Raw genomic sequence first — 24,907 nt, 5'->3', positions numbered from 1 at the left:
CTGCAAAGACAAGGTTTGACACCCTGAAAGCTAACAAAATACCGCCTAATGTGGCTTCAGAGCGCTCAGGGACTTGACAAAAGAACCCGGGGCTATCCTGTTGTGCTGGGCTCCCCTGCTGTGCTGAGCAAAGGCAGCTCCTGCATTACAGAGCCTGCCGAGAAGGGGGCGTGGGTCTGCAGGGCGGCGGGGGACTGTCAGGGCCTCTGAAGCTGTGAGGAGGAGGCAGTTTGATCCTGCCACCCACCGGCTGGGTGATTAGAGTGCATCTTCGCCTTATCTTCCGGTACCTCAAAAGAGGACAGTTTCTAGTGGACTAATCACTTTGCAAATGTAAATTTGCAGATGCCAAATGTTGAACCTAGGCGGTGGCCAGGCTCTGGGAAAACATTACGGCAAGGGTCTTTTTAGGATCACACACAATAAAGGACGTTAAGGACACGGAGGGACGATGGAACAAACGCACCGGCCGGTGGGCATTGCGGGGAGGACGGCGCTGGCTGCATGGCCAGGCCACCGTGTTTCCGGCACCAGGCGGCCCAGCGAGGTCTCGATGAGGTGTGAGGCACGGCAGGGCAAGGGCAGCTGGTGACGGTCTGTATCCCCGTGACCAAGAGCTCAGCCAGGCCACGGGGCGGCTCCAGGACTGCACCTTGTGCTGATTCGGCGTGGACGTTAGTCTGTGCTTACTCGAGACACAGGAACACTTTAATGATCATTCTCTCAGCGCCTGAATAGAAGGGGACTCTGGGAATGAAGGCAGGCAGCTGTCTGCAGGCACTGGGAGTGGTGTCACCCGGGAGGGCAAGTGGCCAGCTAGTAGGACCAGCTGATGTTAAAAATATGCTTAATTAACAAGAGGCTTCAACGGTAAATCCAAACTTTTTTTTTGAGACGGGGTCTCACTCTGTTGCCCGGGCTGGTGCCGTAGCGTGATCGATCTCAACTCACCTCTGGCTCCTGGGCTCAAGCAACGCCTCAGCCTCCCAAGTAGCTGGGACTACAAGCATGCATCACCACGCAGAGCTAATTTTTGTAGAGACAGGTTTTCCCCACGTTGCCCAGGCTGGTCTCAAACTTCTGGCTCAAGCAATCCTCCCACCTCTACCTCCCAAAGTGCTGGGAATACAGGTATGAGCCACCACGCTGGGCCATAAAAACAATTTTTAACGTTTCCTTACTCGTTTATAGTAAAACCCAACTCTAACTAAAACGAAGTCACTTCATTTAAATTAAAAATAATTTCTTATGTTTACATTCATCTTTCCCACTATCAATTCAACAACTACTTAGAGAGATCATAGAAGCATGTCCCCTGCAGAAACAGTGTAAAAGCTGTAAGTAAAATATGTGATCGATGACCCCCTAACAAGGTGCAGTTTGGAATTTTATCTACATCACGATCTATGAAGTCATGGCATTAACAGACACGATTCTTTTATGGAAACCAGTAAGGGCCAGTAACTTCCCTTCACTTCCAACTCAGCGGCTTCCCTCCCCTGCCCTTTCTACCCACAAGTTGAATTTATTCAACTACAGAAATGACATCCAATGAAACTCTATAATTCTTCAATTGGAAATTTTTTCCCCATAGAAAAGGGTTGTTACAAGAGCTGGGAAAACCATTTCTGTGTTTATCCAACTAGGATTCCCAAATTTCAAGAGTTGAGATGGACAGGATTATAATCACCATAAGCTCCTAAAGTCAGTCCAGTAACGGTCTCCTGGTAAAAAATAAACTCACAGTGTATTTGGTGGGGGGTCTGGCAGTGGCAGAGGGAAAGAAAAACTCCAGCACTCCTCCTGAATCTCAGGCATGATAGAACACACTGCCTGGCTTTTCCCTCCCGCATGACGGTAACTTACATTTTGTAGGATTTTTACAGATAAACCATGAATCCACATATATTTAGTTAATCCTCGCAGCAACTCCATAAGGTCAGTGTTTTTTCCATTTAAATAGGTGAGGACAGGCTCAACCAGAGATGTTTAACCAGACTGTCGTCACTGGTTATTGGTCAAAAGTATAATATACTTGTATACATGTTCTATCATGTTGAGCCTTCTGTGTCTGTGATGTAAGCAACGTGTACAGCTCTAACCCTCGCTTTAGAAGAATGGAGGCTCACACAGCTGGTACGAGGCTCTGCTGGGCCTTGGAAGGAGCCTGGACAGCCAGCCAAGTGCCCACCACACTGTCCAACGACAACACTGATTTGGGGTGATGGTGGTGAAGAGTGGCTTTGTCTCTGCCAGACATAGGAGCGGCTGTAATGCGATTGTCCTGGAGCAGTAATAAAGAGACGGAAGGATGCTGGAAGTCAATGAACATTTGCCTGGGAAGGTGGGTGGTAACTTCTCAAGCTTTCTAAGCTCCCTAGGTGGGCTTGCCAGACACAATACGTGATGCCAGGAGTGCCCCGTGCAATGTTGAAGCGCATACTTATAATACAATCTTATTTGCTGGTTATCTGAAATTCGAATTTGCCTGGATATCCTATACATTTTTTTGGTTAAGTCTGGTGGCACTACCCCCAAGGGTGAGCCAGGCTTCCCCCTCACTCTCATCAGTATGGAACAGATGCCTCTTTATTACGGTGACAATGACCTTCAGTGGCGAGTGGAGACCTCGACTGAGACAATTTCCTACTTCCTCTCATTAGAGCAGCCTAAAGTTAGAACTGGAATAGATTTCAGAATTTCCAAGTTTCGAATTTGGAAAATCATGCATTACACAGCTGTTAGCCAAGGCTGACCTCTGGCACTGAACTTGTAATGAAACCCAGACTGTCCCTCTGTGGCACACCTCAGAGATGGCACCGAACCGAGCGTCCCACACCATGCTGACCCCGCCGCATTCTTTGAGTAGAAGAGTCACTTACTTGTATGGAATGTGTTTGCTGCCGTTGACGAGAGCCAGGATGACATTGCCCAGAGCAGACAGTGAGAGGCACAGCCCTGAGCCTCCGTCTCGATTTTTGCTAAGTGCTTTCCCACAGCTGCCGAGATCAATGAGATGCAGGCGGCTGCGGCCTCCAGACACTAGCACGGGAGAGAAGATAGAAGAGAAGGGGTTACGTTCTGACAAATGCTCACCTGTTCTTCGTGGAGCTCCTTGGGAAATCTGAGGAAAAGTGAAACGGGGAAGTAAAAGGCTGAAGTCCACGACCCAGTAGGAAATGCCAGCAAAACCACGCGGGGTTGCAGAAGCACTGGTTCCCGCAGATTCTTTCCCCCACACACCAGACCTTCTGGAGTCTGCCGACATTCATACTACAAACAAATGAATCCAGATTATCTTTGTAGGTTGGACTGAATCAGATTTAGGAGAAAATCAATGTCTAATTAAAGGAGGGTACATTTCTACCCGAATGTCACTTCAACAGCAGAACTCTGAAACTCATCAAGTTAAAACCTGAATGGCTCCTGAGTGGTTACCTGCTTTGGCTGATCATTATACAGAACCCAACCCAAAGCTCAGCCGGGAATCGAGTTGCAAACCCAAGGCAAAAATCAGCAAGAAATAACAACCAGGTGCATAGACAGGGAAGACTCAAATATTTGCTGAGTATCTGCCAAGTGCCAGGTGGTGTACAAACATCAGTCTCATTCAGTTCCCATGACAAAATCACAAGCTAAATACTATTATCCTTTCTTTATTGATGAGAAAATCACAGTTCAGAAAAGTTAAGTAACTTGCCCACAAGCACATCCGCTGCTGAAGTTCAGGGAGACCAAGGTGCCAACGATTTACAAGACAGAGTGTTGCCGAGGATAGAACTCCAGAGATCTGCAGGAGGCCCCTCAAGGGCTCAGCTGAGTACTGGCAGCACATCTGATATAGTTTAGATGTCCGTGTCCTCCAAATCTCCTGCTGAAATGTGACCCTCCATGTTGGAGATGGGCCATTCACCCCCCTCACCCAAACACCTCCCACCAGGTTCCAACACTGAGGACACAGGCCTTATGTTGCAATGTGATCCTCAGTGTTGGAGAAGGGGCCTGGTGGGAGATGCTTGAGTCTTGGGGGTGGATCCCTCATGAACTTGGTGCCCTTCCCATGGTGATGAGTGAGTTCTTGCTCTTTAAGTTTATGCAAAAGCTGGTTGTTTAAAAGAGGCTGTTGCCTTCCCCACTTTCTCTCCTGCTCTCCCTCTTGCCATGTGACATGCCTGCTTCCTTCCACCATCATCGTGAGCTTCCTGAGGCCTCACCAGAAGCAGATGCTGGTTCCACGCTTCTTGCATCGCCTGCAGAACTATGAGCAAAATAAACCTCTTTAGAAATTACCCGGCCTCAGGTGTTCTTTTATAGCAATGCAAAAGGGACTAACGCAACATTCATATGAGAAAACTATTTTCAAGGCTCAGAAATTAACCACCTAAAAAGACTGGAGATAATGCTGCACAGCACTCACATAAAGCCAGGAATAGTGCCACTTCCTAACAGCCAGTCTGGAAAACTTCAAGCTTCACAGGGCATTGGGTTAAATACCCAGAAGTATTTCCCATACTTAGCCACAGACTGAGCACTGACCTGATTCCACCTAACACATATTAAAAGCAAAACAAAAAAAATGATCAAACTGTTTCCAAGTAACACAACTACATCCTAAAACAAAGCTTAAGAATATTTACAAAGTACAAAGATATCCAGCCCTCAACACTCAATAAAAACCAACCAGGCATGTAAAGACTTAGGAAAATGAGACCCATAACGAAGAGATCATTGAAACCAACCTAGAACCAGCATAGATGTTAGAATTGATAGAAACAGCTATTTGGTAAAACAGTCATTCCAACTGTATTTCAAATGTTCAAAAAGTGAAGTAGAAACATGTAATATATATTTAAAAAGACACAAAACTGAACCTCTAGAGATAAAAACTACAATATATGAGACAAAAAATACTATATGAGATTAATGGCAGATTAGATATTGCAGAATGAAAAAACAGCAAATTTGAGGATCTAGCAATAAAATTATTCAGAATAAAATATACAGGGAAAATTTGAAAAAAAAAACAAAAAACACTCACACACACACACAAAAAAACAGCAAAAAAAGAGCTGTAGGGCAACTTTAAGTGTCCAAATATGTGTAATTGGAGTCCCTAAAGGAGAAGACACAGAGTATGATACAAATAAAATATTCGAGAAAAATAATGGCTAAAAATTCCCCACATTTAATGAAAGTCATAAATCCATGTATCCAAAAAGCTAAGTGAGCCCCAGGCACAAATAAAGAAACTACATCAAGCCATATTATAACCAAATGCTCAAAACCAGTGATATAAAGACAGATCTTGAAAAAAGCCTCAGGAAAAAAAGCACATTACATATAAAGGAACAAAGATAAGGATGATGGCAGATTTCTCACTGGAGATAATGCAGGTGAGAATACAGTGGACCAATGTTTTTAAAGTACTAAAAACTGTCAAGTTAGAAATCTACACCAGCAAAACTATCGTGTCAAAACAAAAGGGAAATAAAGATATTTTTAGACTTAAAAATCCTAAAAGAATTCACCATAAGCAAAAACACAAGGAATATAGACAAAGGAATGAAGAGCTTTGGAAATGATAACCACACAGGTAAACGTGTAATTTTTATTACTTAAAAAACAAAAATCACAGTGTGATGTGTGAATGACATACATAAAATTAAAACATTTGATTACAATAACACCAAAGGCAGAGGAGAGGAATGGAAGTATACTATTGTAAGGTTTTTATTCCTTATAGAAGTGGCATAATATCACTTGAAATTAGATTGTGGTAACTTAAACATGTGTATTATGGACACTAAAGCAATAATTAAACAATAAAAAGTAATAGCTAATAAACCAGCAAAAGATAGAAATTGGAACAATTTAAATGTTTAATAAATCCAAAAGAAGGCAGATAAAAAAGAGAACAAAGATCGGATGGGACAAACAGAAAACAGAAAAGTAATATTTTGAACCAAACTATATCAATAATCATATTAAATGTAAATAGTCTAAAATACCCTTATTAAATGGCAAAAATCATCGCATTGGATTAAAAAGTGAGGCTCTACTATATGCTCCCTATGAGAAATGCACTTTAAATATAAATAAACAAACAATAGCTTAAACATATAAGCGTAGATAAGGCAAACAGTAACCATAAGTGTTGGAGTGGATCTACCAACATTAGACAAAAGAGACTGAAGACAGTGAAAGAACTATCCCGTTTGTGCTAAGACCTGCAGGGAGCCCTGCCCAGCACCTCCTGCTGCAGTCATGGAACTCTACTGATGCAGTGTCCTGGGAAACATGCCTTCTGATACAAGACTGGGCTCTCCAGCTTCTATCCTAAGAGGGCCCAGTCATAGCTCCAAATCCTCTCTCTGCAGTCCGGTAACTATCCTATCTGTACAGGAACTTGCTGGGTGACACGCACCCCTCTGAGCCGAGACTGAGCCCTTCAGTACCTGTCTCACAGCAGTTCCTATGAGGGCCCGGATTCTGCTCCAGTGCTTGCTGATAGTTGGGGAACTATCCTGTCTATGCAGGGACTTACTAGAAGATGCATGCCCATTTCAGCCAATGTGGCAGGCATGCCAGCCTCCATCTCACAGCAGACCTGAGGAGGCCCAGTCTTGGCTCTAGCTCCTCTTGTTATGGGTAAGAAACTACTCCAGTTGTACAGAGACTTGCTGGGTAACATGTGCCTGTCTCAGCCAATGAGAAAGGCCCATCAGCCACCTTCCCAGAGCAGATTCCGAAAGGGTCTAGTCTCAACTTCTGCCCCTCTTGCTATAGTTGGGGACCCAACCTATGCAGAGACCTGCTTGGAAGTAAATTTGTCTGGGCCACTAGGATGGTCTTCAGGACTCAGGTCCCTGGTGGCCAGTGTTCCCACATAACACAGGCATTGTCTTGGGTCTTCCCCAGGTCCATTTGGGCCAGAAAGCCACATAAACCGCAGAGCCCTGTGAGACTCACAGCAAGCCTGGGTATAGAGCATCCTCTAGTGCTGAGATGACTGCGGTGATCACAGAAAGGGAACACAATAGTCAGAATTAACACTTAGAATCCCTAGAAGGCCCTCTGTAGAAGTACAGGCACAAATAAAGCCAGACTAGGAAGACTCAAATTAATATTTAATCTCTCACTGTGCAGATATCATCACACTTCAAGCATCAAGAACACTCAGGGAAATACAATGTCAAAGGGACAAAGTAAGGCACCAAGACTGGTCCTAAAATGATCAAAATGTGTGATCTCTTGGACAAATAATTCAAAACAATAGTTTTAAGGAAGCTCAATGAACTTCGAGAAAGCTCAGAGAAATCTCTCAGAGAAAGTTCACGGAAAGATTTAAAAAATAAAATTAAACAGAAATTCTGGAGGTAAAAAATGCAATGAATGAAATGAAAAAAATGCAATAGAGAACATCAGAGGAACTGATCAAAAAGAAGAAAGGATCAGTGAGCTCAAAGACAGACTATTTGAAAATACATAGTCAGGGCCCGGTGCAGTGGCTCACGCCTGTAGTCCCAGCACTTTGGGAGGCCGAGGCAGGCGGATCACGAGGTTAGGAGATCGAGACTATCCAGGCTAACACAGCCAAACCCTGTCACTACTAACATACAAAAAATTAGCTGGCTGTGGTGGCACACGCCTGTAGTCCCAACTACTTGGGAGGCTGAGGCAGGAGAAGCGCTTGAACCCAGAAGGCAAGAAGGCAGAGGTTACAGTGAGCCAAGATCATGCCATTGCACTCCAGCCTGGTGACAGAGCAAAGGAAAAGAAAAGAAAATACACAGAAGAGAAGAAAAGAAAGAATGAGAAGGAATGAACAAAGCTTATGGGACCTATTGACCAACATCAAAAGAGCGAATATTTGGGTTAGTGGAGTTAAAGAGAGAACTAAGAAAGACAACAGATAGCAAGCTTATTTAAAGAAAGAACCGAACTTTCTAAACCTGGAGAACAATATAAATATCCAGGTACAGGAAGGTCAAAAGTCACCAATCAGATTCAACCAAAATAAGAAGACCTCAAGACATATTATAATTAAACTCACGAAGTCAAAGGCAAAGAGAATCCTAAAAACAGTGAGAGCACAAGAAAAAAAGCACATAACATATAAAGGATATCCAATACACCTGGCAGCAGACTTCTCAGCAGAAATTTTACAGACCAGGAGGAAGTAGGATAATATTATTTGAAGTGCTAAAGGAAAAAAATTGTCCACCAAGAATACTGCACCTAGCAAAGTTATTCCTCAGAAATGAAGGAGATGACTTTCCCAAGGAAAATTTATGACTACCAGACCTATCCTATGATAAATGCAAAATAAGTTCTTAAAACCATAAGAAAAATAATGCTAATGTGATTTTTATATATTAATTATGACATTTAAACCATTTTTATCTTTAGTAAGAAGATTAAAAGACAAAACTATTAAAATAATAGCTACAAAATTTTTGAGGTAGGCAATATAAAAATGTAAACTTTGACATCAACATTCAAAATGAGGAACAGAAGAGAATTAAAGTATATGTTTTTTTTTTTCCTTTTTGATTTGTTTCTTTTCTTCTGCTGCAATAAAAGTTAAATTGGTATCACTTTTAAATAATTTGTTATAACTACAGGAAGTTTTTTGTAAGCTTCATGGTAACCTAAAGCAACAATCTATAACTGATATACAAAAATAAAAACAGCAAATTAAAACATACTACCAAAGAAAATCACCTTACCACAAAATATAAGAAAGGAAGTGAGGAGGTACACTACACAATTAGAAAATAAGTAATAAAATGGCAGTAGGAAGGCCTTACCTAGCAATAACAACATGGAATGTATATGGACTAAATTCACCAAATAAAAGACACAGAGTGGCTGAATGGATTAATAAATAAGACCCAACTATATATTGCCTACAATAAACTCACTTCATCTATAAAGGCACACATAGACTAACAGTGAAGGGATGGGAAAAGCATTCCATGCAAATGGAAATGGAAAAAGCTCAAGACTAACTATACTTAGATCAGATAAAATAGACTTTAAGTGAAAAACTATATAAAGAAACAAAGGAAATTATGATATAATGATAATTCAGAAAGAGGATATAACAATTATAAACACATATGACCAAATAGCAGGGTACTTATGCATATAAAGCAAATATTACTAGATCTAAATAGGAGAGGTAGATTATAATATAATAATAGTAAGGGACATCAACACCCCACTTTTGGGAATGGGCGGATCATTCAGGCAGAAAAATCAACAAAGAAACCTCAGAATTAAACTATACTCTAGACCAAATGGACTTAACAGATATTCACGGAACATTTTATCCAACTGCTGCAAAATACCCATTCTTCTCATCAGTACATGGAACATTCTCCAGGACAGACCATATAATAGGCTGTAAAACATGTCTCAGCAAGTTTTAAAAAGTCAAAATCATAACGAGTATCTTTTCTAATCATAATAGAACAGAACCATAAATTAATAACAAGAGAAATGCTGGAAACTATACAAACACCTGGAAATTGGGTATGTTCCTGGATGAGCAATGGGTCAACGAAGAAATTAAGAATGAAGTTTAAGAAGTTCTTGAAGCAAACGAGAATGGAAATACAACATGGCCAGAACCTCTGGGATAGACAAAGTAGCACTAAGAGAAAGGTCGATAGCAACAGATAACTATATTACACATACAGACTCTAAATAGACAACCTAGTGTTGCACCTCAATGAACTAGAAAAGAAAAAACAAACCAAACATAAAATTAGTAGGAAAAAAATTAGTATAATTGAGCAGCAACAAATGAAATTGAGACTAAAATCACACCAGTCAAGTCTTCAATTATAGTTGGCAATTTCAAATACCCCCACTGTAAAATTGACACAACAAGTAGAAAACCATAAGGATACAGATTTGAATAATACTGTCAAATATCTACTTGACACAGAACGTTCAACCCAACAAAGCAGAATACACATTCTTGTGAAGTGCACATTTACCAAGATACACAGTATTCTGGTCCACAAAACAAGGTTAAGTAAATGTTAAAGGATTCATATCACTCAAAGCATGTTCTCTGATTCTATGGAATTAAATCAAAAGTCAATGAAGAACAGTATCTGAAAAATCCACGAATATTCTGAAACTACACAACTTGGCCCCAAACAGCCTGTGGTAAAGGAAAAATTCAAAATGAAAAATGTAAAGTGTTCCTAAGTGAATACAAATGAAATGATACAAAATACCAAAGCTCTCTCAAGAAGTAATAGATAATAAAAATGGCCCTACATTCATTAAAGAAATAGAATCTGTAGTTCACAACCTTTCCACAGGTAAAGCTCTAGGACCAGATGGAGGTACTGGTGAATTCTACCAAACATTTAAGGAAGAAATAGTAACAATTCTACTCAAAGTCTTCCTGAAAATAGGAAGAAATACTTCCCAAGTTATACTGTATTACTCTGATACCAAAAGAAAACAAATACATTGTTTGGAAAAAAAAAAAAAACACACACACACAAAACCTGCAGACCAATATCCCTCATGAACATCGCCAAAAATTCTAAACAAAATATTAAACAGCCATATTAGAAAATTATATCTAGGGCCAGGCATGGTGGCTCACTCCTATAATCTCAGTATTATGGGAGGTTGAGGTACTTGAGGCCAGAAGTTCAAGACCAGCCTGGGCAACATTGCAAGACCTCATCACTACAAAAAAGTATTAAAAAATTAGCTGGGCAAGGTGATGCGCACTGTAATCCTAGCTACTTGGGAGGCTGATATGGAAGGAAGGATTGCTTGAGTCCAGGAATTCAATATTGCAATGAGCTGTGATCATGCCACTGCACTCCAGCCTAGGTGACAGAGTGAAACCCCAACTCAAAAAAAACTGTATCTAGCAACAAATACAAAGGGTTTTATACCATGAGCAAGTGGGGTTTATTTCAGAAATGCAAGGTTGGTTAACAAAAAAACCTAATCTATCAATATAATTTACCATATTAACAAACTGAGAGGAAAACTGTTTGAGTAGCAGAAAAAGTATTTACCAAAATTCAGTTATTCTTGATAAAAAATCTCAGCAACATATAAAGAGAAGGTAATATCCTCAATTTGATAAAAGGTATCTACTAAAAACTACAGCTAACATCATACTTAATGGTAAAAGACTGAATGCTTTCCCTCTAAGATCAGGAGCAAGGCAAGTATGTCCACTCTCACCATTTCCATTTAACATTGTACTGGAAGTCCCAGCCAGTACAACAAGGCAAGTACAATAAATGAAAGATATCCGGATTGGAAAGCAAGTCAAATGGTCTTTATCGGTGACATAAATCACCTATAGAAAATCTAAGAATGAAATCCACAAAAACGTTACTAGAACTCAAGGTGAGTTTAGAAAGGCTGCAGAATGTGTGGTCAATGGACAAAATCAATTGCATTTCTTTATACTAGTAACAAACAATTAGAAATTAAAACTTAAGGCTGGGCGTGGTGCTTCACATCTATAATCCCAGCATTTTGGGATGCCAAGGCAGAAGGATTACTTAAGGCTAGGAGTTCAAGACCAGCCTGGTCAACATAGTGAGACTCCATCTCATCTCTACAGAAAAATGATACAAAAAGAAATTAGCTGGGTATGATGGCATGTGCCTATAATCCTAGCTACTCAGGAGGCTGAGGTGGGAGGATCACTTCAGCCTAGGAATTTGAGGCTGCGTGAGATATGATTGTGCCTCTGTAATCCAGCCTGAATGACAGAATGACACTCCAACTCAAAAAAAAAATACCATTTACAACAACATCAAACATATGATTTAGATATGACTAAAATGAGATGTGTACATAAACACTATAAAATATTGCTGAAAGCAGTCGTTAAAAATGAAATATTGCTGAAAGCTATCCTTAAAAAATGAATGAAAGATAAAGTCTTTCCCAAATAAGAAGAAAATGGAGGGAATTCACCACCACTAGACAGGCCTGGTGAGAAATGCTTCAGGGAGTTCTACATCTGGAAGCAAAAGGACATTATCCACCATCATGAGAGTACACAAGACTAAAAAACTCACTGGGACAGCAGATACACAAATGAGAAAGAGAAAGAGTCAAACATCACTACAATAAACTCCCAAATCATCAGGGTAAGCAATAGAAGAGGAAGAGAGGAACAAAGGCCATACAAAACAACCACAGAGCAGTTTACAAGATGATAGAAGTCCTTACCTAGCAGTGACATCCTTGAATGTAAACAGTTTAAATTCCTTAATTAAGAGATACAGACTAGATGAATGGATTTATCAAAAATAAAAGACCCAACTATATGCTGCCTCCAACAAACTCACTTCATTTGTAGAGATGCACATAGAATGAAAATGAAGGGATGTAAAAAATTACTCCATGAAGATAGAAAGCAAAAGCGTGCCAGAGTAGCTATACTTATATCAGACAAATACAATGTTAGCCAAAACACATACAAAGTGGCAAATAAGGTCATTATGTTAATATAATGATGAAGAGATCAATTCAGCAGAAGACTGTAATAACTGTAAATATAAATGCACCCAACACTGGAGCACCCAGATATATTATATAAAACAATTACTGTCAGAGCTAAAGAGATTGACCCCAGTGCAATAATAGTTGAGGACGCCACCACTCCATTTTATTTTTTATTATTTTTTGGTATGAGGGTCTCACTCTGTCACCCAGGCTGGAGTGCGGTGGTGTGATCTTGGCTCACTGTGGCCTCAATCTCCTGGGCTCAAACAATCCTTCCACCTCAGCCTCCAGAGCAGCTGGCACTACAGGTGCATGCCACCACACTCAGCTAATTTTTGTATTTGTCTAGAGACAGGGTTTCACTATGTTGCCCAGGCTGACTCAAACTTCTGAGCTCAAGCGATTGGCCCACTTTTGCCTTCCAAAGTGCTGTGATTACAGGCGTGAGCCAATGTGCCTGGTCCACCACTCGGCTTTAGCACTGGACAGATCAACTAAAATAAACAAACATTGAACTTAATCTGCACTACAGACCAAATGGATCTAACAGACATTTAGAGAACATTTCATTCAAGTGCTGCAAAGTGTACAACCTTATTATCAGTACATGGAATATTCTCCATGATGGACCATGTGTTAGACCACAAGGTAATTCTCAATACATTTTCAAAAGTTGAAATTATATCAAGCATCTTAGACCACAATGCAATAAAACTAGAAATCAATAAGAAAAGGATTTTAGAACTGTATAAATATTTGAAAATTAAACAACATGCTCCTACATAAAAACATGCTCCTAAATGAAAACATTAATGAGATAAACATTTTTCTTAAATGAAAATGGAAACAAACCATTCTTAACCCTATGGGATACAACAAAAGCGGCACTAAGAGGCATTTACGGTAATAAACGCTTTCCTCCAAAAAGTAGAAAGATTTCAAATAGACAACCAAACGATGCGCCTCCAGGAACTAAAAAATCAAAACCAAACTGACCCAAAAATCAGAAGGAAGAATAAAAATCAGAGAAGAAATAAAGACTAAAAAAATTACAAACGATCAAGAAAATAAAAGCTGATTTTTGAAAGGAAACAAAATGATAAACTGTTAGACTAACCAAGAAAAAAGACCCAAGTTTAAAAAAAAATGAGAAATGAAAAGGACGATACCACAGAAATAAAACGATAATTAGAGTTTATTGTGAAACACTGCACACTAACAACTGGAAAGCTCAGGTGAAATTGACAAAGTCTTAGATACATACAACCTTACAAGACTGAATCAGAAAGAACAAGAAAATCTGAACAAATAAATGACTAACAAGAATTAATCAGTAATAAAAAGTTTTCCAACAAAGAAAAGCCCAGGACTTTAAAAATTTGGTAGAATGAAGCAGTAAAGTAAAACCAATTCTTCTCAAACTATTAGAAAAAATTGAAGAGGAGGGAGGTCTTCATTCAAGTGGGCCAGCATTATCGTGATACCAAAATCAGATACCAATATCCCTGATGAACACAAAGGCAAAAATCCTTTACAAAATACTAGCAAACCAAATCCAACAACACACCAAAAAGATAATACACTGTAATCAAGTGGGATTTATCCTAGGGATGCAATGACGGTTTGATGTACGCAAATCAATAATGTGCACATCACATCAACATACAAGGGACTAAAACCACAAGATCATCTCAATAGACACAGAAAAAGTATTTGATAAAATCCAACATCCCTTCATGATTAAACCTTTGAGTTTAATAATAAAAAATGTGGCTCAACATAACAAAGGCCATATATAACAAACTCACAGCTAATGTCATAATTAGTGGGGAAAAGCTGAAAGCCTTTTTTTTTTTTTTCCTAAGAACTGGAACAAGACAAGGATGCCCACTTTCACCACTGTTATTCAACATAGTACTGGAAGTCCTAGCTAGAGAAATTGGGCAAGAGAAAGAAATAAAGGGCATTCAAATTGGAAAAGAGAACATCAAATTGTTCCTCTTTGCAGCTGACATATTATAGTTAAAATAACCTAAAGATTCTACTGAGAAACTCTTAGAACTGATAAATTTGGTAAAGTGGCTGGAATCAAAAATCAGTAGTGTTTCTATACACCAGTAACAAACTAGCTGAAAAAGAAACCAAATCTATCTCATTTGTTACAACTATCAAAAATAGCTAGGAATAAATTTAACTAAGGAGGTGAAATATCTTTATAACAAAAATCGAAGAACATAGAAACAAATGAAAAGACATCCCATGCTCATGGATCAGAAGAGTTACTGTTTAAGTTCCAGGATACATGTGCAGAACATGCAGGTTACATAGGTATACATGTGCTATGATGGTTTGCTGCACCTATCAACCTGCCATCAAGGTTTTAAGCCCCACATGTATTAGGTATTTGTCCTAATGCTCTCACTCTCTTTGCCCTCAACCTCCCAACTGGACCCAATGTGTGATGTTCCCCTCCCTGTGTCCATGTGTTCTCATTGTTCAACTCCCACTTATGAGAGAACATGTGGTATTTGGTTTTCTGTCCCTGTGTTAGTTTACTGAGGATGATGGCTTCATCCATGTCCCTGAAAAGGACATGATCTCATTATTTTTTATGGCTGCATAGTATTCCATGGTGTATATGTATGACATTTTCTTTATCCAGTCTATCATTGATGAGCATTTGGGTTGGTTCCGTGTCTTTGCTATTGTAAACAGTGCTGCAATAAACATACGTGTACATGTGTCTTTATAATAGAATGATTTATATTCCTTTGGGTATATACCCAGTAATGGGATTGCTGGGTCAAATGGTATTTCTGGTTGTAGATCCTGGAGGAATTGCCACACTGTCTTCCACAATAGTTGAATTAATTTATGTTCTCACCAATAGTGTAAACGTGTTCCTATTTCTCCACAGCCTTGCCAGCATCTATTGTTTCCTGACTTTAATAACTGCCATTCTGACTGGCATGAGATGGTATCTCCTTGTGGTTTTGATTTACATTTTTCATGTTTGTTGGCCAAATAAATGTCTTGTTTTGAGAAGTGTCTCTTCATATCCTTTGCCTACTTTTTGATGTCATTTTCTTCTTGTAAATTTAAGTCCCTTAAGATTTTGGATATTAGACCTTAGTCTAATTTTCTCTCATTCTATAGGTTGCCTGTTCACTCTGATGCAAGTTTATTTTCCTGTGCAGAAGCTTTTTAGTTTAATTAAGTCCCATTTGTCAATTTTGGCTTTTATTGCCATTGCTTTTGGTGTTTTTGTCACGAAGTCTTTGCCACTGCCTATGTCCTGAATGGTAGTGCCTAGATTTTCTTCTAGTGTTTTTATGGTTTTGGGTTTTACATTTAAGTCTTTAATCCATCTTGAGTTAGTTTTTGTATAAGGTGTAAAGAAGGGATCCAGTTTCAGTTTTCTGCATATGGCTAACTAGTTTTCCCAGTTACTATTTATTAAATAGGGAATCCTTTCCCCATGCTTGCTTTTGTCAGGTTTGTTGAAGATCAGATTGTTGTAGATGTGTGGTGTTATTTCTGAGTCTCTGAGGTTCCATTGGTCTATATATCTGTTTTGGTACCAGTACCATGCTGTTTTGGTTATTGTAGCCTTGTAGTGTAGTTTGAAGTCAGGTGGCATGATGCTTCCAGCTTTGTTCTTTTTGCTAAGGATTATCTTGGCTATATAGGCTCTTCTCTGGTTTCATATGAAATTTAAAGTAGTTTTTTCTAGTTTATGTGAATACTGTCAATGGTAGTCTGATGGGAATAGCATTGAATCTATAAATTACTTTGGGAAGTATGGCCATTTTCATGATTTGATTCTTCCTATCCATGAGGATGAGATGTTTTTCTATTTGCTTGTATCCTCTTATTTCCTTGAGCAGTGGTTTGTAGTTCTCCTTGAAGAGGTCCTTCATGTTCCTTGTAAGATATTCCTGAGTATTTTATTCTCTTTGTAGCGATTGTGAATGGGATTTCATTCATGATTTGGCTCTCTGCTTGTCTGTTGTTAGTGTATAGGAATGCTTATGATTTTTGCACATCGATTTTGTATCCTGAGACTGCTGAATTTGCTTATCAGTTCAAGAAGTTTATGGGCTGAGACGATGGGATTTTCTAAATATACAATCATGGCATCTGCAAATACAGACAATTTGACTTCCTCTCTTCCTATTTGAATACGCTTTATTTCTTTCTTTTGCCTGATTGCTCTGGTCAGAACTTCTAACACTATGTCAAATCGGAAGGGTGAGAGAGGGCATCCTTGTCTTGTGCCAGTTTTCAAAGGGAATGCTTCTAGCTTTTGCCCATTCAGTATAATATTGGGTATTGGACTGTCATAAATAGCTCTTATTGTTTTGAGACATGTTCCATTAATATCTAGTTTATTGAGAGTTTTTAGCATGAAGGGCTGTTGAATTTTATCGAAGGCCTTTTCTGCATCTATTGAGATAATCATGTGGGTTTTATCGTTGGTTCTGTTTATGTGATGGATTACGTTTATTGATTTGCATATGTTGAACCAGCCTTGCATCCCAGGGATGAAGTCGACTTGATCGTGGTCGATTAGCTTTTTGATGTGCTGCTGGATTCGGTTTGCCAGTATTTTATTGAGGATTTTTGCACCAACGTTCATCAGGGACATTGGCCTCAAGTTTTCTTTTTTTGTTGTGCCTCTGCCAGGTTCTGTTATTAGGATGATACTGGCCTCATAAAATGAGTTAGGAAGGAGCCCCTTCTTTTCAATTGTTTGGAATAGTTTCAGAAGGAATGGTACCAGCTCCTCTTTGCACCTCTGGTAGAATTCGGCAGTGAATCTGTCTGTTCCTGGGCTTTTTTTGGTTGGTAGGCTATTAATGACTGCCTCAATTTTAGAACTTGTTACTGGTCTATTAAGATATTCGACTTCTTCCTGGCTTAGTCTTGGAAGGGTGTATCTGTCCAGGAATTTATCCATTTCTTCTAGATTTTCTAGTTTATTTGTATAGAAGTGTTTGGATACTACACTCATACGCCAAAAAACCTAACCTCCCTCCCCTCAAAAAACTACTTGAGTTCGTACATTGTAAAATATATAAAAATTAACTAAAAATTGATCAAAGACCTCAATTTGAAGCCTAAAATTACAAAACTTCTAGAGAAGCCAAAAGAATAAACTTTTTTGGCCTTGGGTTAGACAAAGATTTCTTAGATATGACACCAGAAACATGATTCATAAAAGGAGCACATAAATTAGACTTCATAAAAAATGAACATTTCTGTTTTTCAAAAGATGCTGTTGAGAATGAAGAGAGAAGCCACAGACTCAGAGAAAATGTTTGCAAATAATGAATCTCATAAAGGATTTGCATGCGAAATATATAAAAAAACTTTCAAAACAATTTAAAAAAGGACAGAAAATTTGAAGAGACAGTTCACCAAAGAAGAGGTATGGATGTCAGATGAGCATGTACAGGGATGCCTGGCATCACCGGGCGTTAGGAAAGTGCAAATTAAAACTGCAGCAAGATACTACAAACCTACTGTGTAAACAGGCAAAAACGTCAAAGGCTGACCATACTAAACACTGGTGGGGAGGAGGAACTGGAACTCCCATATGGGGATATAAAATGGTACAAGCACTTTGGAAAACAGCGGGGAAGTTTCTTAAAAAGGTAAACATACATCTACTATATGGTTCAGCCATTCCAGTGTTTTTTTTTTTTTTTTTTTTCAAATATTCCCAGATACTGATAAGATTCCAGTTCTATTATAGTATTTACCCCAAAGGAAAGAACACATATGTCCATATTTATTAGTCTGTTTTCATACTGTTATAAAGAACTACCTGAGACTGGGTAATTTATGAGGAAAATAGGTTTAATTGATGCACAGTTCCACAGACTTAACAGGGACCACGACGGGGAGGCCTCAGGAAACTTACAGTCAAGGCAGAAGCAAAGGGGGATAAGGCACATCTTCCCATGGCAGAGCAGGAGAGAGATGGAGCGAGCAAGGAGGGGAGGTGCCACACGCTCTTAAACCATCGGATCTCATAACTCACTATCATGAGAACAGCATGGGGGAAGTCCGTCCTCATGACGCAATCACCTCCCACCAGGTCCTTCCCTAACACTGGGAATGACAATTCAACATGAAATTTGGGTGTATGTTCATACAGGCTGACTATCCCTTATCTGAAATGCTTGGAACCAGAAGTTTCTGTTCAGATTTCAGATTCTGGAGTATTTGCATATGTCTAATGACATATCTTGGGAATAGGACCCAATGTAAACATGAAATTCATTTATGTTTCATATACACCTTATATACATAGCCTGAGATAATCTTATACAATATTTTTGATGATTTTGTACACAAAACACAGTTTTTACTGTGACCTGCTACGTGAGGTCAGAGGTGGAATTTTCCACGTGATGTCATTTGGTGCTCAGTTTCAGATTTGGAGCCTCTTGGATTTCGAATTTTCAGATTAGGGATGCTCAGCCTTTAGTATTTCATTTGTACCATCCCCACCTGGGAAGAACACGAATGTCCATCAACAGGCGAATGGACAGGCAAACTGGTATATCTGGACAATGGACCATTACACAGAAATATACAATGAACTACTGATCCATGAAATGAAATGATTAAATCTCAAAATGATTATGCTAAGTGAAAGAAGCCACACCAGCGAGTACGGACTGATGACGTGTTTCCTTCCACATCAAATTCCAGGCAGTCCACAATAATGTCTAGAAACTGAAAGCGGATCAGCCATTTGAGTCTGGAGACAGGAAGGAAGAGCTTCAGACAGACTGCAAGGTTCCCAGGGAAACTTGAGGGTGAATGATATGTTCATTATCTGGATTGAGGATGGTTTCAAGGGTGTACACATGTGATGAAATATCAAACTGTATGATTCAATATGTATAGTTTATTGTATCTCAGGCACATCTCATTAAAGTTGTAAAAAAAAAAAAAAAAAGTGCCCATGATCCTGCAGCCAGTAGTAGAGAGGGCCAGGATTCAAACCACAGACTGTCCGACTGCAAGACGTGAGCTCTAAACTGCGTCATGTAGCCTCCATCATTTCCATGAGACAGCAGGCCCCCCTCTTCCAGAGTGCTGTGTTCCCAGGTACATCACCCACTCCTTGGCTGTCACCCTTTCCCCGCCTCAGCCCCAGGCAGCAGCAGAAGGCTGCTCCTTCAAGCCTCTGGATTCCTATCTTTTCAGGCGGCCCAGCTCACACCATCATACCTGGCCTGCCTCCTGCTGCTGCCAGGACAGCCACTCTTCCCTATGCCTTTCCCTACTCTGCACAGAAGGAAAATGGCAAAGGCAGAGATGGAAACTTCTCAAAGCTGTTGTGGAGACCAAGTAATCTGGGGCAAGATTGAAAGGTGCTGGTACAGAAAGCGAGCAGAGTGCGTGGGACCCACGTGCGTCCGCAGCGCTGCAGGCGGCATCCCGGCGCGTGGGAGGGATCTGGGCATGGCCTCTGCAGCTGAGGCCGCGCTGCTCGTGCTGCAGGATGGAAATATTCAGGAACCACTGTCCTAAGGCCAGCCTGCCTCTACCCCTTCCTACCCTCAGTTTCCAAATCAGTACTGAGAAAAAAAGGTGAGCAACATTTACAGGAAGCACAGCATTGCAACTCAAGCTCTCCAGCTACCGACACGTCTACGGCAAAGAACTTTCTACGTTAACGATGTTACATTTTGTTTCTCTTCAACTATGCCCAGTAAAATCCCTTAAAGGGGAAGATATAATTTGTCACTTCTGTTTCATGCTATTTTGTATCCTTCAAGCTCTGGTCACGGCAGCGCTAGGGAAATAGTTATTTTTAAAGCGAAGTATCATTTGTTTTGTAGCCTAATTACGTAGCCGGGAGAAGCTCAGATATTCCACGTGTATCACAGATTAAAGGGCAAAGACAGGGACCAGTTCAGACTCTGATAGTCCATTTGATGTAATGGAATAAAATGTATAACGTACATGTAGTAAAACAGAGCACAGAGAACAAAGGCATAGTTTAGACTGTGCCGAGGAGTAATATTATAAAACACCTGTAATTATACCTGCATGACTCAAAGTAAGAGTCGCATTTAGACAATGGAAAACCTGCTCTCTGCTCTGTACTCGCTGGAGTTCAGTAGTCACAGAATTCTGAATTTCACACATGCGGCTTCACTTGAAATAGCACACGGTGACTGAGCACACGCCTTGCGCTATTACCGAGAACTGACATCACTTCCAGTGGCTGGGGAGAAAGTCTAACTACGTAACGGAGGAACGCGATAGGTGATCGTTCACAGCAGGCAAGAAGCAGGTTCCTCGCTGACTTTCCAGATTTTGAGGTCAAGACTGCAGGGTTAAAGGCACATAACTCAGTCTGCCTCGTGCAATCCTTTGGTTATATTCTAATGTGCAATATTTTAAGTCTAGACTTTGATCAAACCAAATTACCCACATATCTTATTCTACCCACAGGAGACAATGTAATAATTTTTCCTACTCCTGAGCCACACTTTATCAAGCACCTGGAAGGTACCAGGGACTCCTAAATTCTTCTAATATCACTACAATATCCCAGAATGCAGACATAAGCCCCATTTTATAGGGCAGGAAACAGGCTCGCAGATATTAAAGAAACCACCCACGAGCTCATAGAAAATTAATGCTAAATCCAAGATGAAGATCCAAAGCTAATCAGAAAGCATGTAGAAGCTCTTTTAACTCACCTTCCCCTACTGTAGTGGTTCCTCCCAAACTTTGCTGCCCGTTAGAAACACTTTAGAATCTTTAAAGAAATATTGGTGGCTGGCTCCCACTCCGCGCTAATTTAATTGGGCTGGAGGAAAGCATGCGCGCTGAATGCCTTTAAAAGCCCTCCAGGTGAGGCTGATGTGCAGCTAAGTGTGGAGCCGCTGCCTTCCCACGTGGCCAGGTGAAGCAATGCTCTGGGTCACCCGCGTGAGTCGTGCTGCCTGAGCCCACAGCACAGTGAGGGCTCGTTGTTAGTGGAGGCTGCGGTCTAGTTTGCGTACCTTTGCTCCAAAAAGAATCAGCTGCATAGTTCTTAACTGTGTTTCGTCCCAAATCGGTTTCTGCCACTTGTTATTATAAATAAAAGCATAACAAAATACTATCTAAGGGAATGAAATTATTTTGTACAGAATTAATGTTTCTATAAAAACTCAGCTGGGTGCGGTGGCTCACACCTGTAATCCCAGCACTTTGGGAGGCCGAAGCCGGCGGATCACGAGGTCGGAGATCGAGAACATCCTGGCCAACATGGCGAAACCCCATCTCTACTAAAAATAAAAATAAAAAAAATTGGCTGGTGTGATGGTGGGCACCTGTAGTCTCAGCTATTCGGGAGGCTGAGGCAGGAGAATCACTTAAATCAGGAAGACAGAGGTTGCAGTGAGCCGAGATCGCGCCACTGCACTCCAGCCTGGGTGACAGAGTGAGACCCTGTCTCAAAAAAAAAAAAAAAAAAAAAAAAAAAATTGGTTTCACCCTATTGGCCAGGAGGGTCTCTATCTCTTGACCTCGTAATCCTCCCACCTTAGCCTCCCAAAGTGCTGGGATTACAGGCGTGAGCCACCACACCTGGCCTTTTTTAAGCTCTTACATCTCTTTGAAGACATTTAAGGCAAAAACTGAACCGTTAATTTGAATGTGGTTCGTGGAAACCAAATTTTGAATTGAAAACTCAAAGAGAAAGACTTGGCTCTTTATGGCTCACAAGGTCAATGAATCAATGAATAAAAATACATTTGTATTATTTAAGTTTAGATAACATCTTTATGACATGAATATATCATTTTCTACACTTCCACCTTTAACCAGCTTTCCCAGAGAACTGACCTCCTCCTGGCTGTGTTGCATATGAGAGCTTCTCTGACCTAATACCATCTACGTACATCAGAGGTACCTGGGTGGGCTTGCTCTTTCTGAATCACAGCTGTACTAGATAATAGCTGGGATTACAGGTGTGAGCCCCCATGCCCATCCAAGAAAAACCCTCATTTTTATCACATCTTTTCAAAGCATTGAGTTGAGTTTTTTGGTTTTTGTTGTTTTTTGAGACAGAGTCTCCCTCTTATTGCCCAGGCTGGAGTGCAATGGCGCGATCTCAGCTCACTGCAACCTCCGCCTCCCAGGTTCAAGTGATTCTCCTGCCTCAGCCTCCCGAGTAGCTGGGACTACAGGCGCCCACTACCACACTCAGCTAATTTTTTGTATTTTTAGTAGAGATGGGGTTTCACTATGTTAGCCAGGCTGGTCTCAAACTCCTGACCTCAGGTGATCCACCTGCATCGGCCTCCCAAAGTGCTGGGATTACAGGCGTGAGCCACTGCGCCTTGTCTTTTTTTTTTATTATTTTATTTTATTTTATTTTTTTTAAGGAGGCTTGCCCTGTTGCCCAGGCTGGAGTACAGTGGTGTGATCTGGGCTCATTGCAACCTCCACCTCCTGGGTTCAAGCGATTCTCCTGCCTCAGCCTCCTGAGTAGCTGGGATTACAGGAGCCTACCACTACACCTGGCTAATTATTGTTATTTTAGGTAGAGATGAGGTTTCACCATGTTGGCCAGGCTGGTCTTGAACTCCAGACCTCAAGTGATCCACCTGCCTCAGCCTCCCAAAGTGCTGGGATTATGGCATGAGCCACTACGCCCAGGCCAGATATTCTTTTTTTAAAACAAAAAACAGAGTTTTACTCTGTTGCCCAGGCTGGAGTGCAGTGGCGTGATCTTGTCTCACTGCAACCTCTGCCTCCTGGGTTCAAGCAGTTCTCCTGCCTTAGCCTCCCAAGTTGCTGGGATTACAGGCACCTGCCACCACGCCCGGCTAATTTTTGTACTTTTAGTAAAGACGGGGTTTCACCATGTTGGCCAGGCTGGCTGAGGTAGGTAGATCACCTGAGCCAGAGTTTCCTTTTTTAAACCACAGCACTCATTCCATTTGGACAAAGGAGGCCTGAGCACTGATGCAGCGGACAGAACACCAGCACTGGGGGAGCCCAGGATGAGTGACCGGGCACTCTGTCCTCAAGGAAGCTACAGTCTAACGGGGCTCGGACAAGCTCACAAACAGCCAAAAAATGAGGCAGAGTAGGGAAAAGCGTAACACCCCACAAACTGCTGAGAGTCAAAGAAGAAAGACATTACAAAGAGGGGGAATCTGGACGTCTTCGTGGAGGAGGCAACCGAGAGGAGTGTGGTAGAGACCAGGCACTGCTGTTCTCCTTCCTGTTCCCTCCCTCCCTGCCTCCTTCCCTTCCTTCTGCAGCTCTGACTTTAGTGGGCAAAGAGACTGAAAGCGTAAGCATGGAGAGGCCGCTGACGGGGTTCCAGCTGGCGAGGACCCAGAAGAGGCAGAAGGGGCAGGAGGAAAAGTGCCAGGAGATGGGAGCAGCAGGGGGAAACTGAGGCACAGGGACCAGGAGATTGTGACGCCAAAAGGGGCGTTGAGGAATGTACCCGATCAGCTCTGACTTCTCATTGAACAGGATGCCAGTTACCTGCTGAGAGTGGGCAGGAGGCTTGAGAAGATTAGAAATGGATGCAGGGTGGGAATTCCAGGCTGCACTCTTCAGAACAGTCTCCTGGCCAACGTTCAAAAACATATGGGCCGGGCGCGGTGGCTCACTCCTGTAATCCCAGCACTTTGGGAGGCCAAGGCAGGCGGATCACAAAGTCAATAGATCAAGACCATCCTGGCCAACATGGTGAACCCCCTTCTCTACTAAAAATACAAAGAAAATTAGCTGGGCATGGTAGTGAGCACCTGTAGTCCTGACTACTTGGGAGGCTGAGGCAGGAGAATTGCTTGAACGTGGGAGGCGGAGGCTGCAGTGAACTGAGATGGCGCCACTGGCACTCCAGCCTGGCAACAGAGCGAGCCTCTGCCTCAAAACAAATAAAATAATTAAATAAATTATACAATTATCAAAATAAATACATATATACATACAGATGACAAAAACCTAGAATATGAAACTGCCACTTCCTCATTGAGCCGGCGGGAGATGTGAACTCCGCAGTGTGTGGACATCCCTGCTGCACAGGCTCTGCCGCTGGGGACAGCAGGGGACGGGCTCTGCCTCCAGGAGAAGCAAGTTTCTTTCCTAGGCCTCTTTTCCCACGTCTGCCACCCAAAGAATGGCTCTCCAGAGTCATATCCACCACTCAGCCCTACCTACAGCATCAGCTGATTAAGTCATTCCATGACATGTAAAGAAAACATTTGCATTGGCTAAAGAAAACAGACGAAGCCAAGTGTGGTGGTGGCTCATGCCTGTAATCCCAGCACTCTGGGAGGCTGAGAGGGGGATCACTTGAGATCGAGAGTTCAAGACCAGCCTGGTCCACGTGGTAAAACCCCATCTCTAC

The 24,907-nt window shown here is 41.2% G+C and overlaps 1 protein-coding gene across 1 annotated transcript in view; it reads right to left on the bottom strand.

Moving 5' to 3' along the window:
* KIF26B (kinesin family member 26B) overlaps positions 1–24,907 on the bottom strand; it is a 569,508-nt gene that overhangs the window by 57,596 nt on the left and 487,005 nt on the right. The window contains exon 10 of the mRNA XM_064383674.1: positions 2,883–3,042. Coding sequence (XP_064239744.1) covers positions 2,883–3,042 — 160 coding nt within the window. The remainder of the gene's footprint in view (positions 1–2,882; positions 3,043–24,907) is intronic.

The sequence above is a fragment of the Aotus nancymaae genome, unplaced genomic scaffold (assembly GCF_030222135.1).
Source record: "Aotus nancymaae isolate 86718 unplaced genomic scaffold, 86718_ANA_hifiasm-v0.15.2.pri h1tg000032l_0, whole genome shotgun sequence".
Classification (NCBI taxonomy): Eukaryota; Metazoa; Chordata; class Mammalia; order Primates; family Aotidae; genus Aotus; species Aotus nancymaae.
This window is presented reverse-complemented; position numbering and strand designations above follow the sequence as displayed.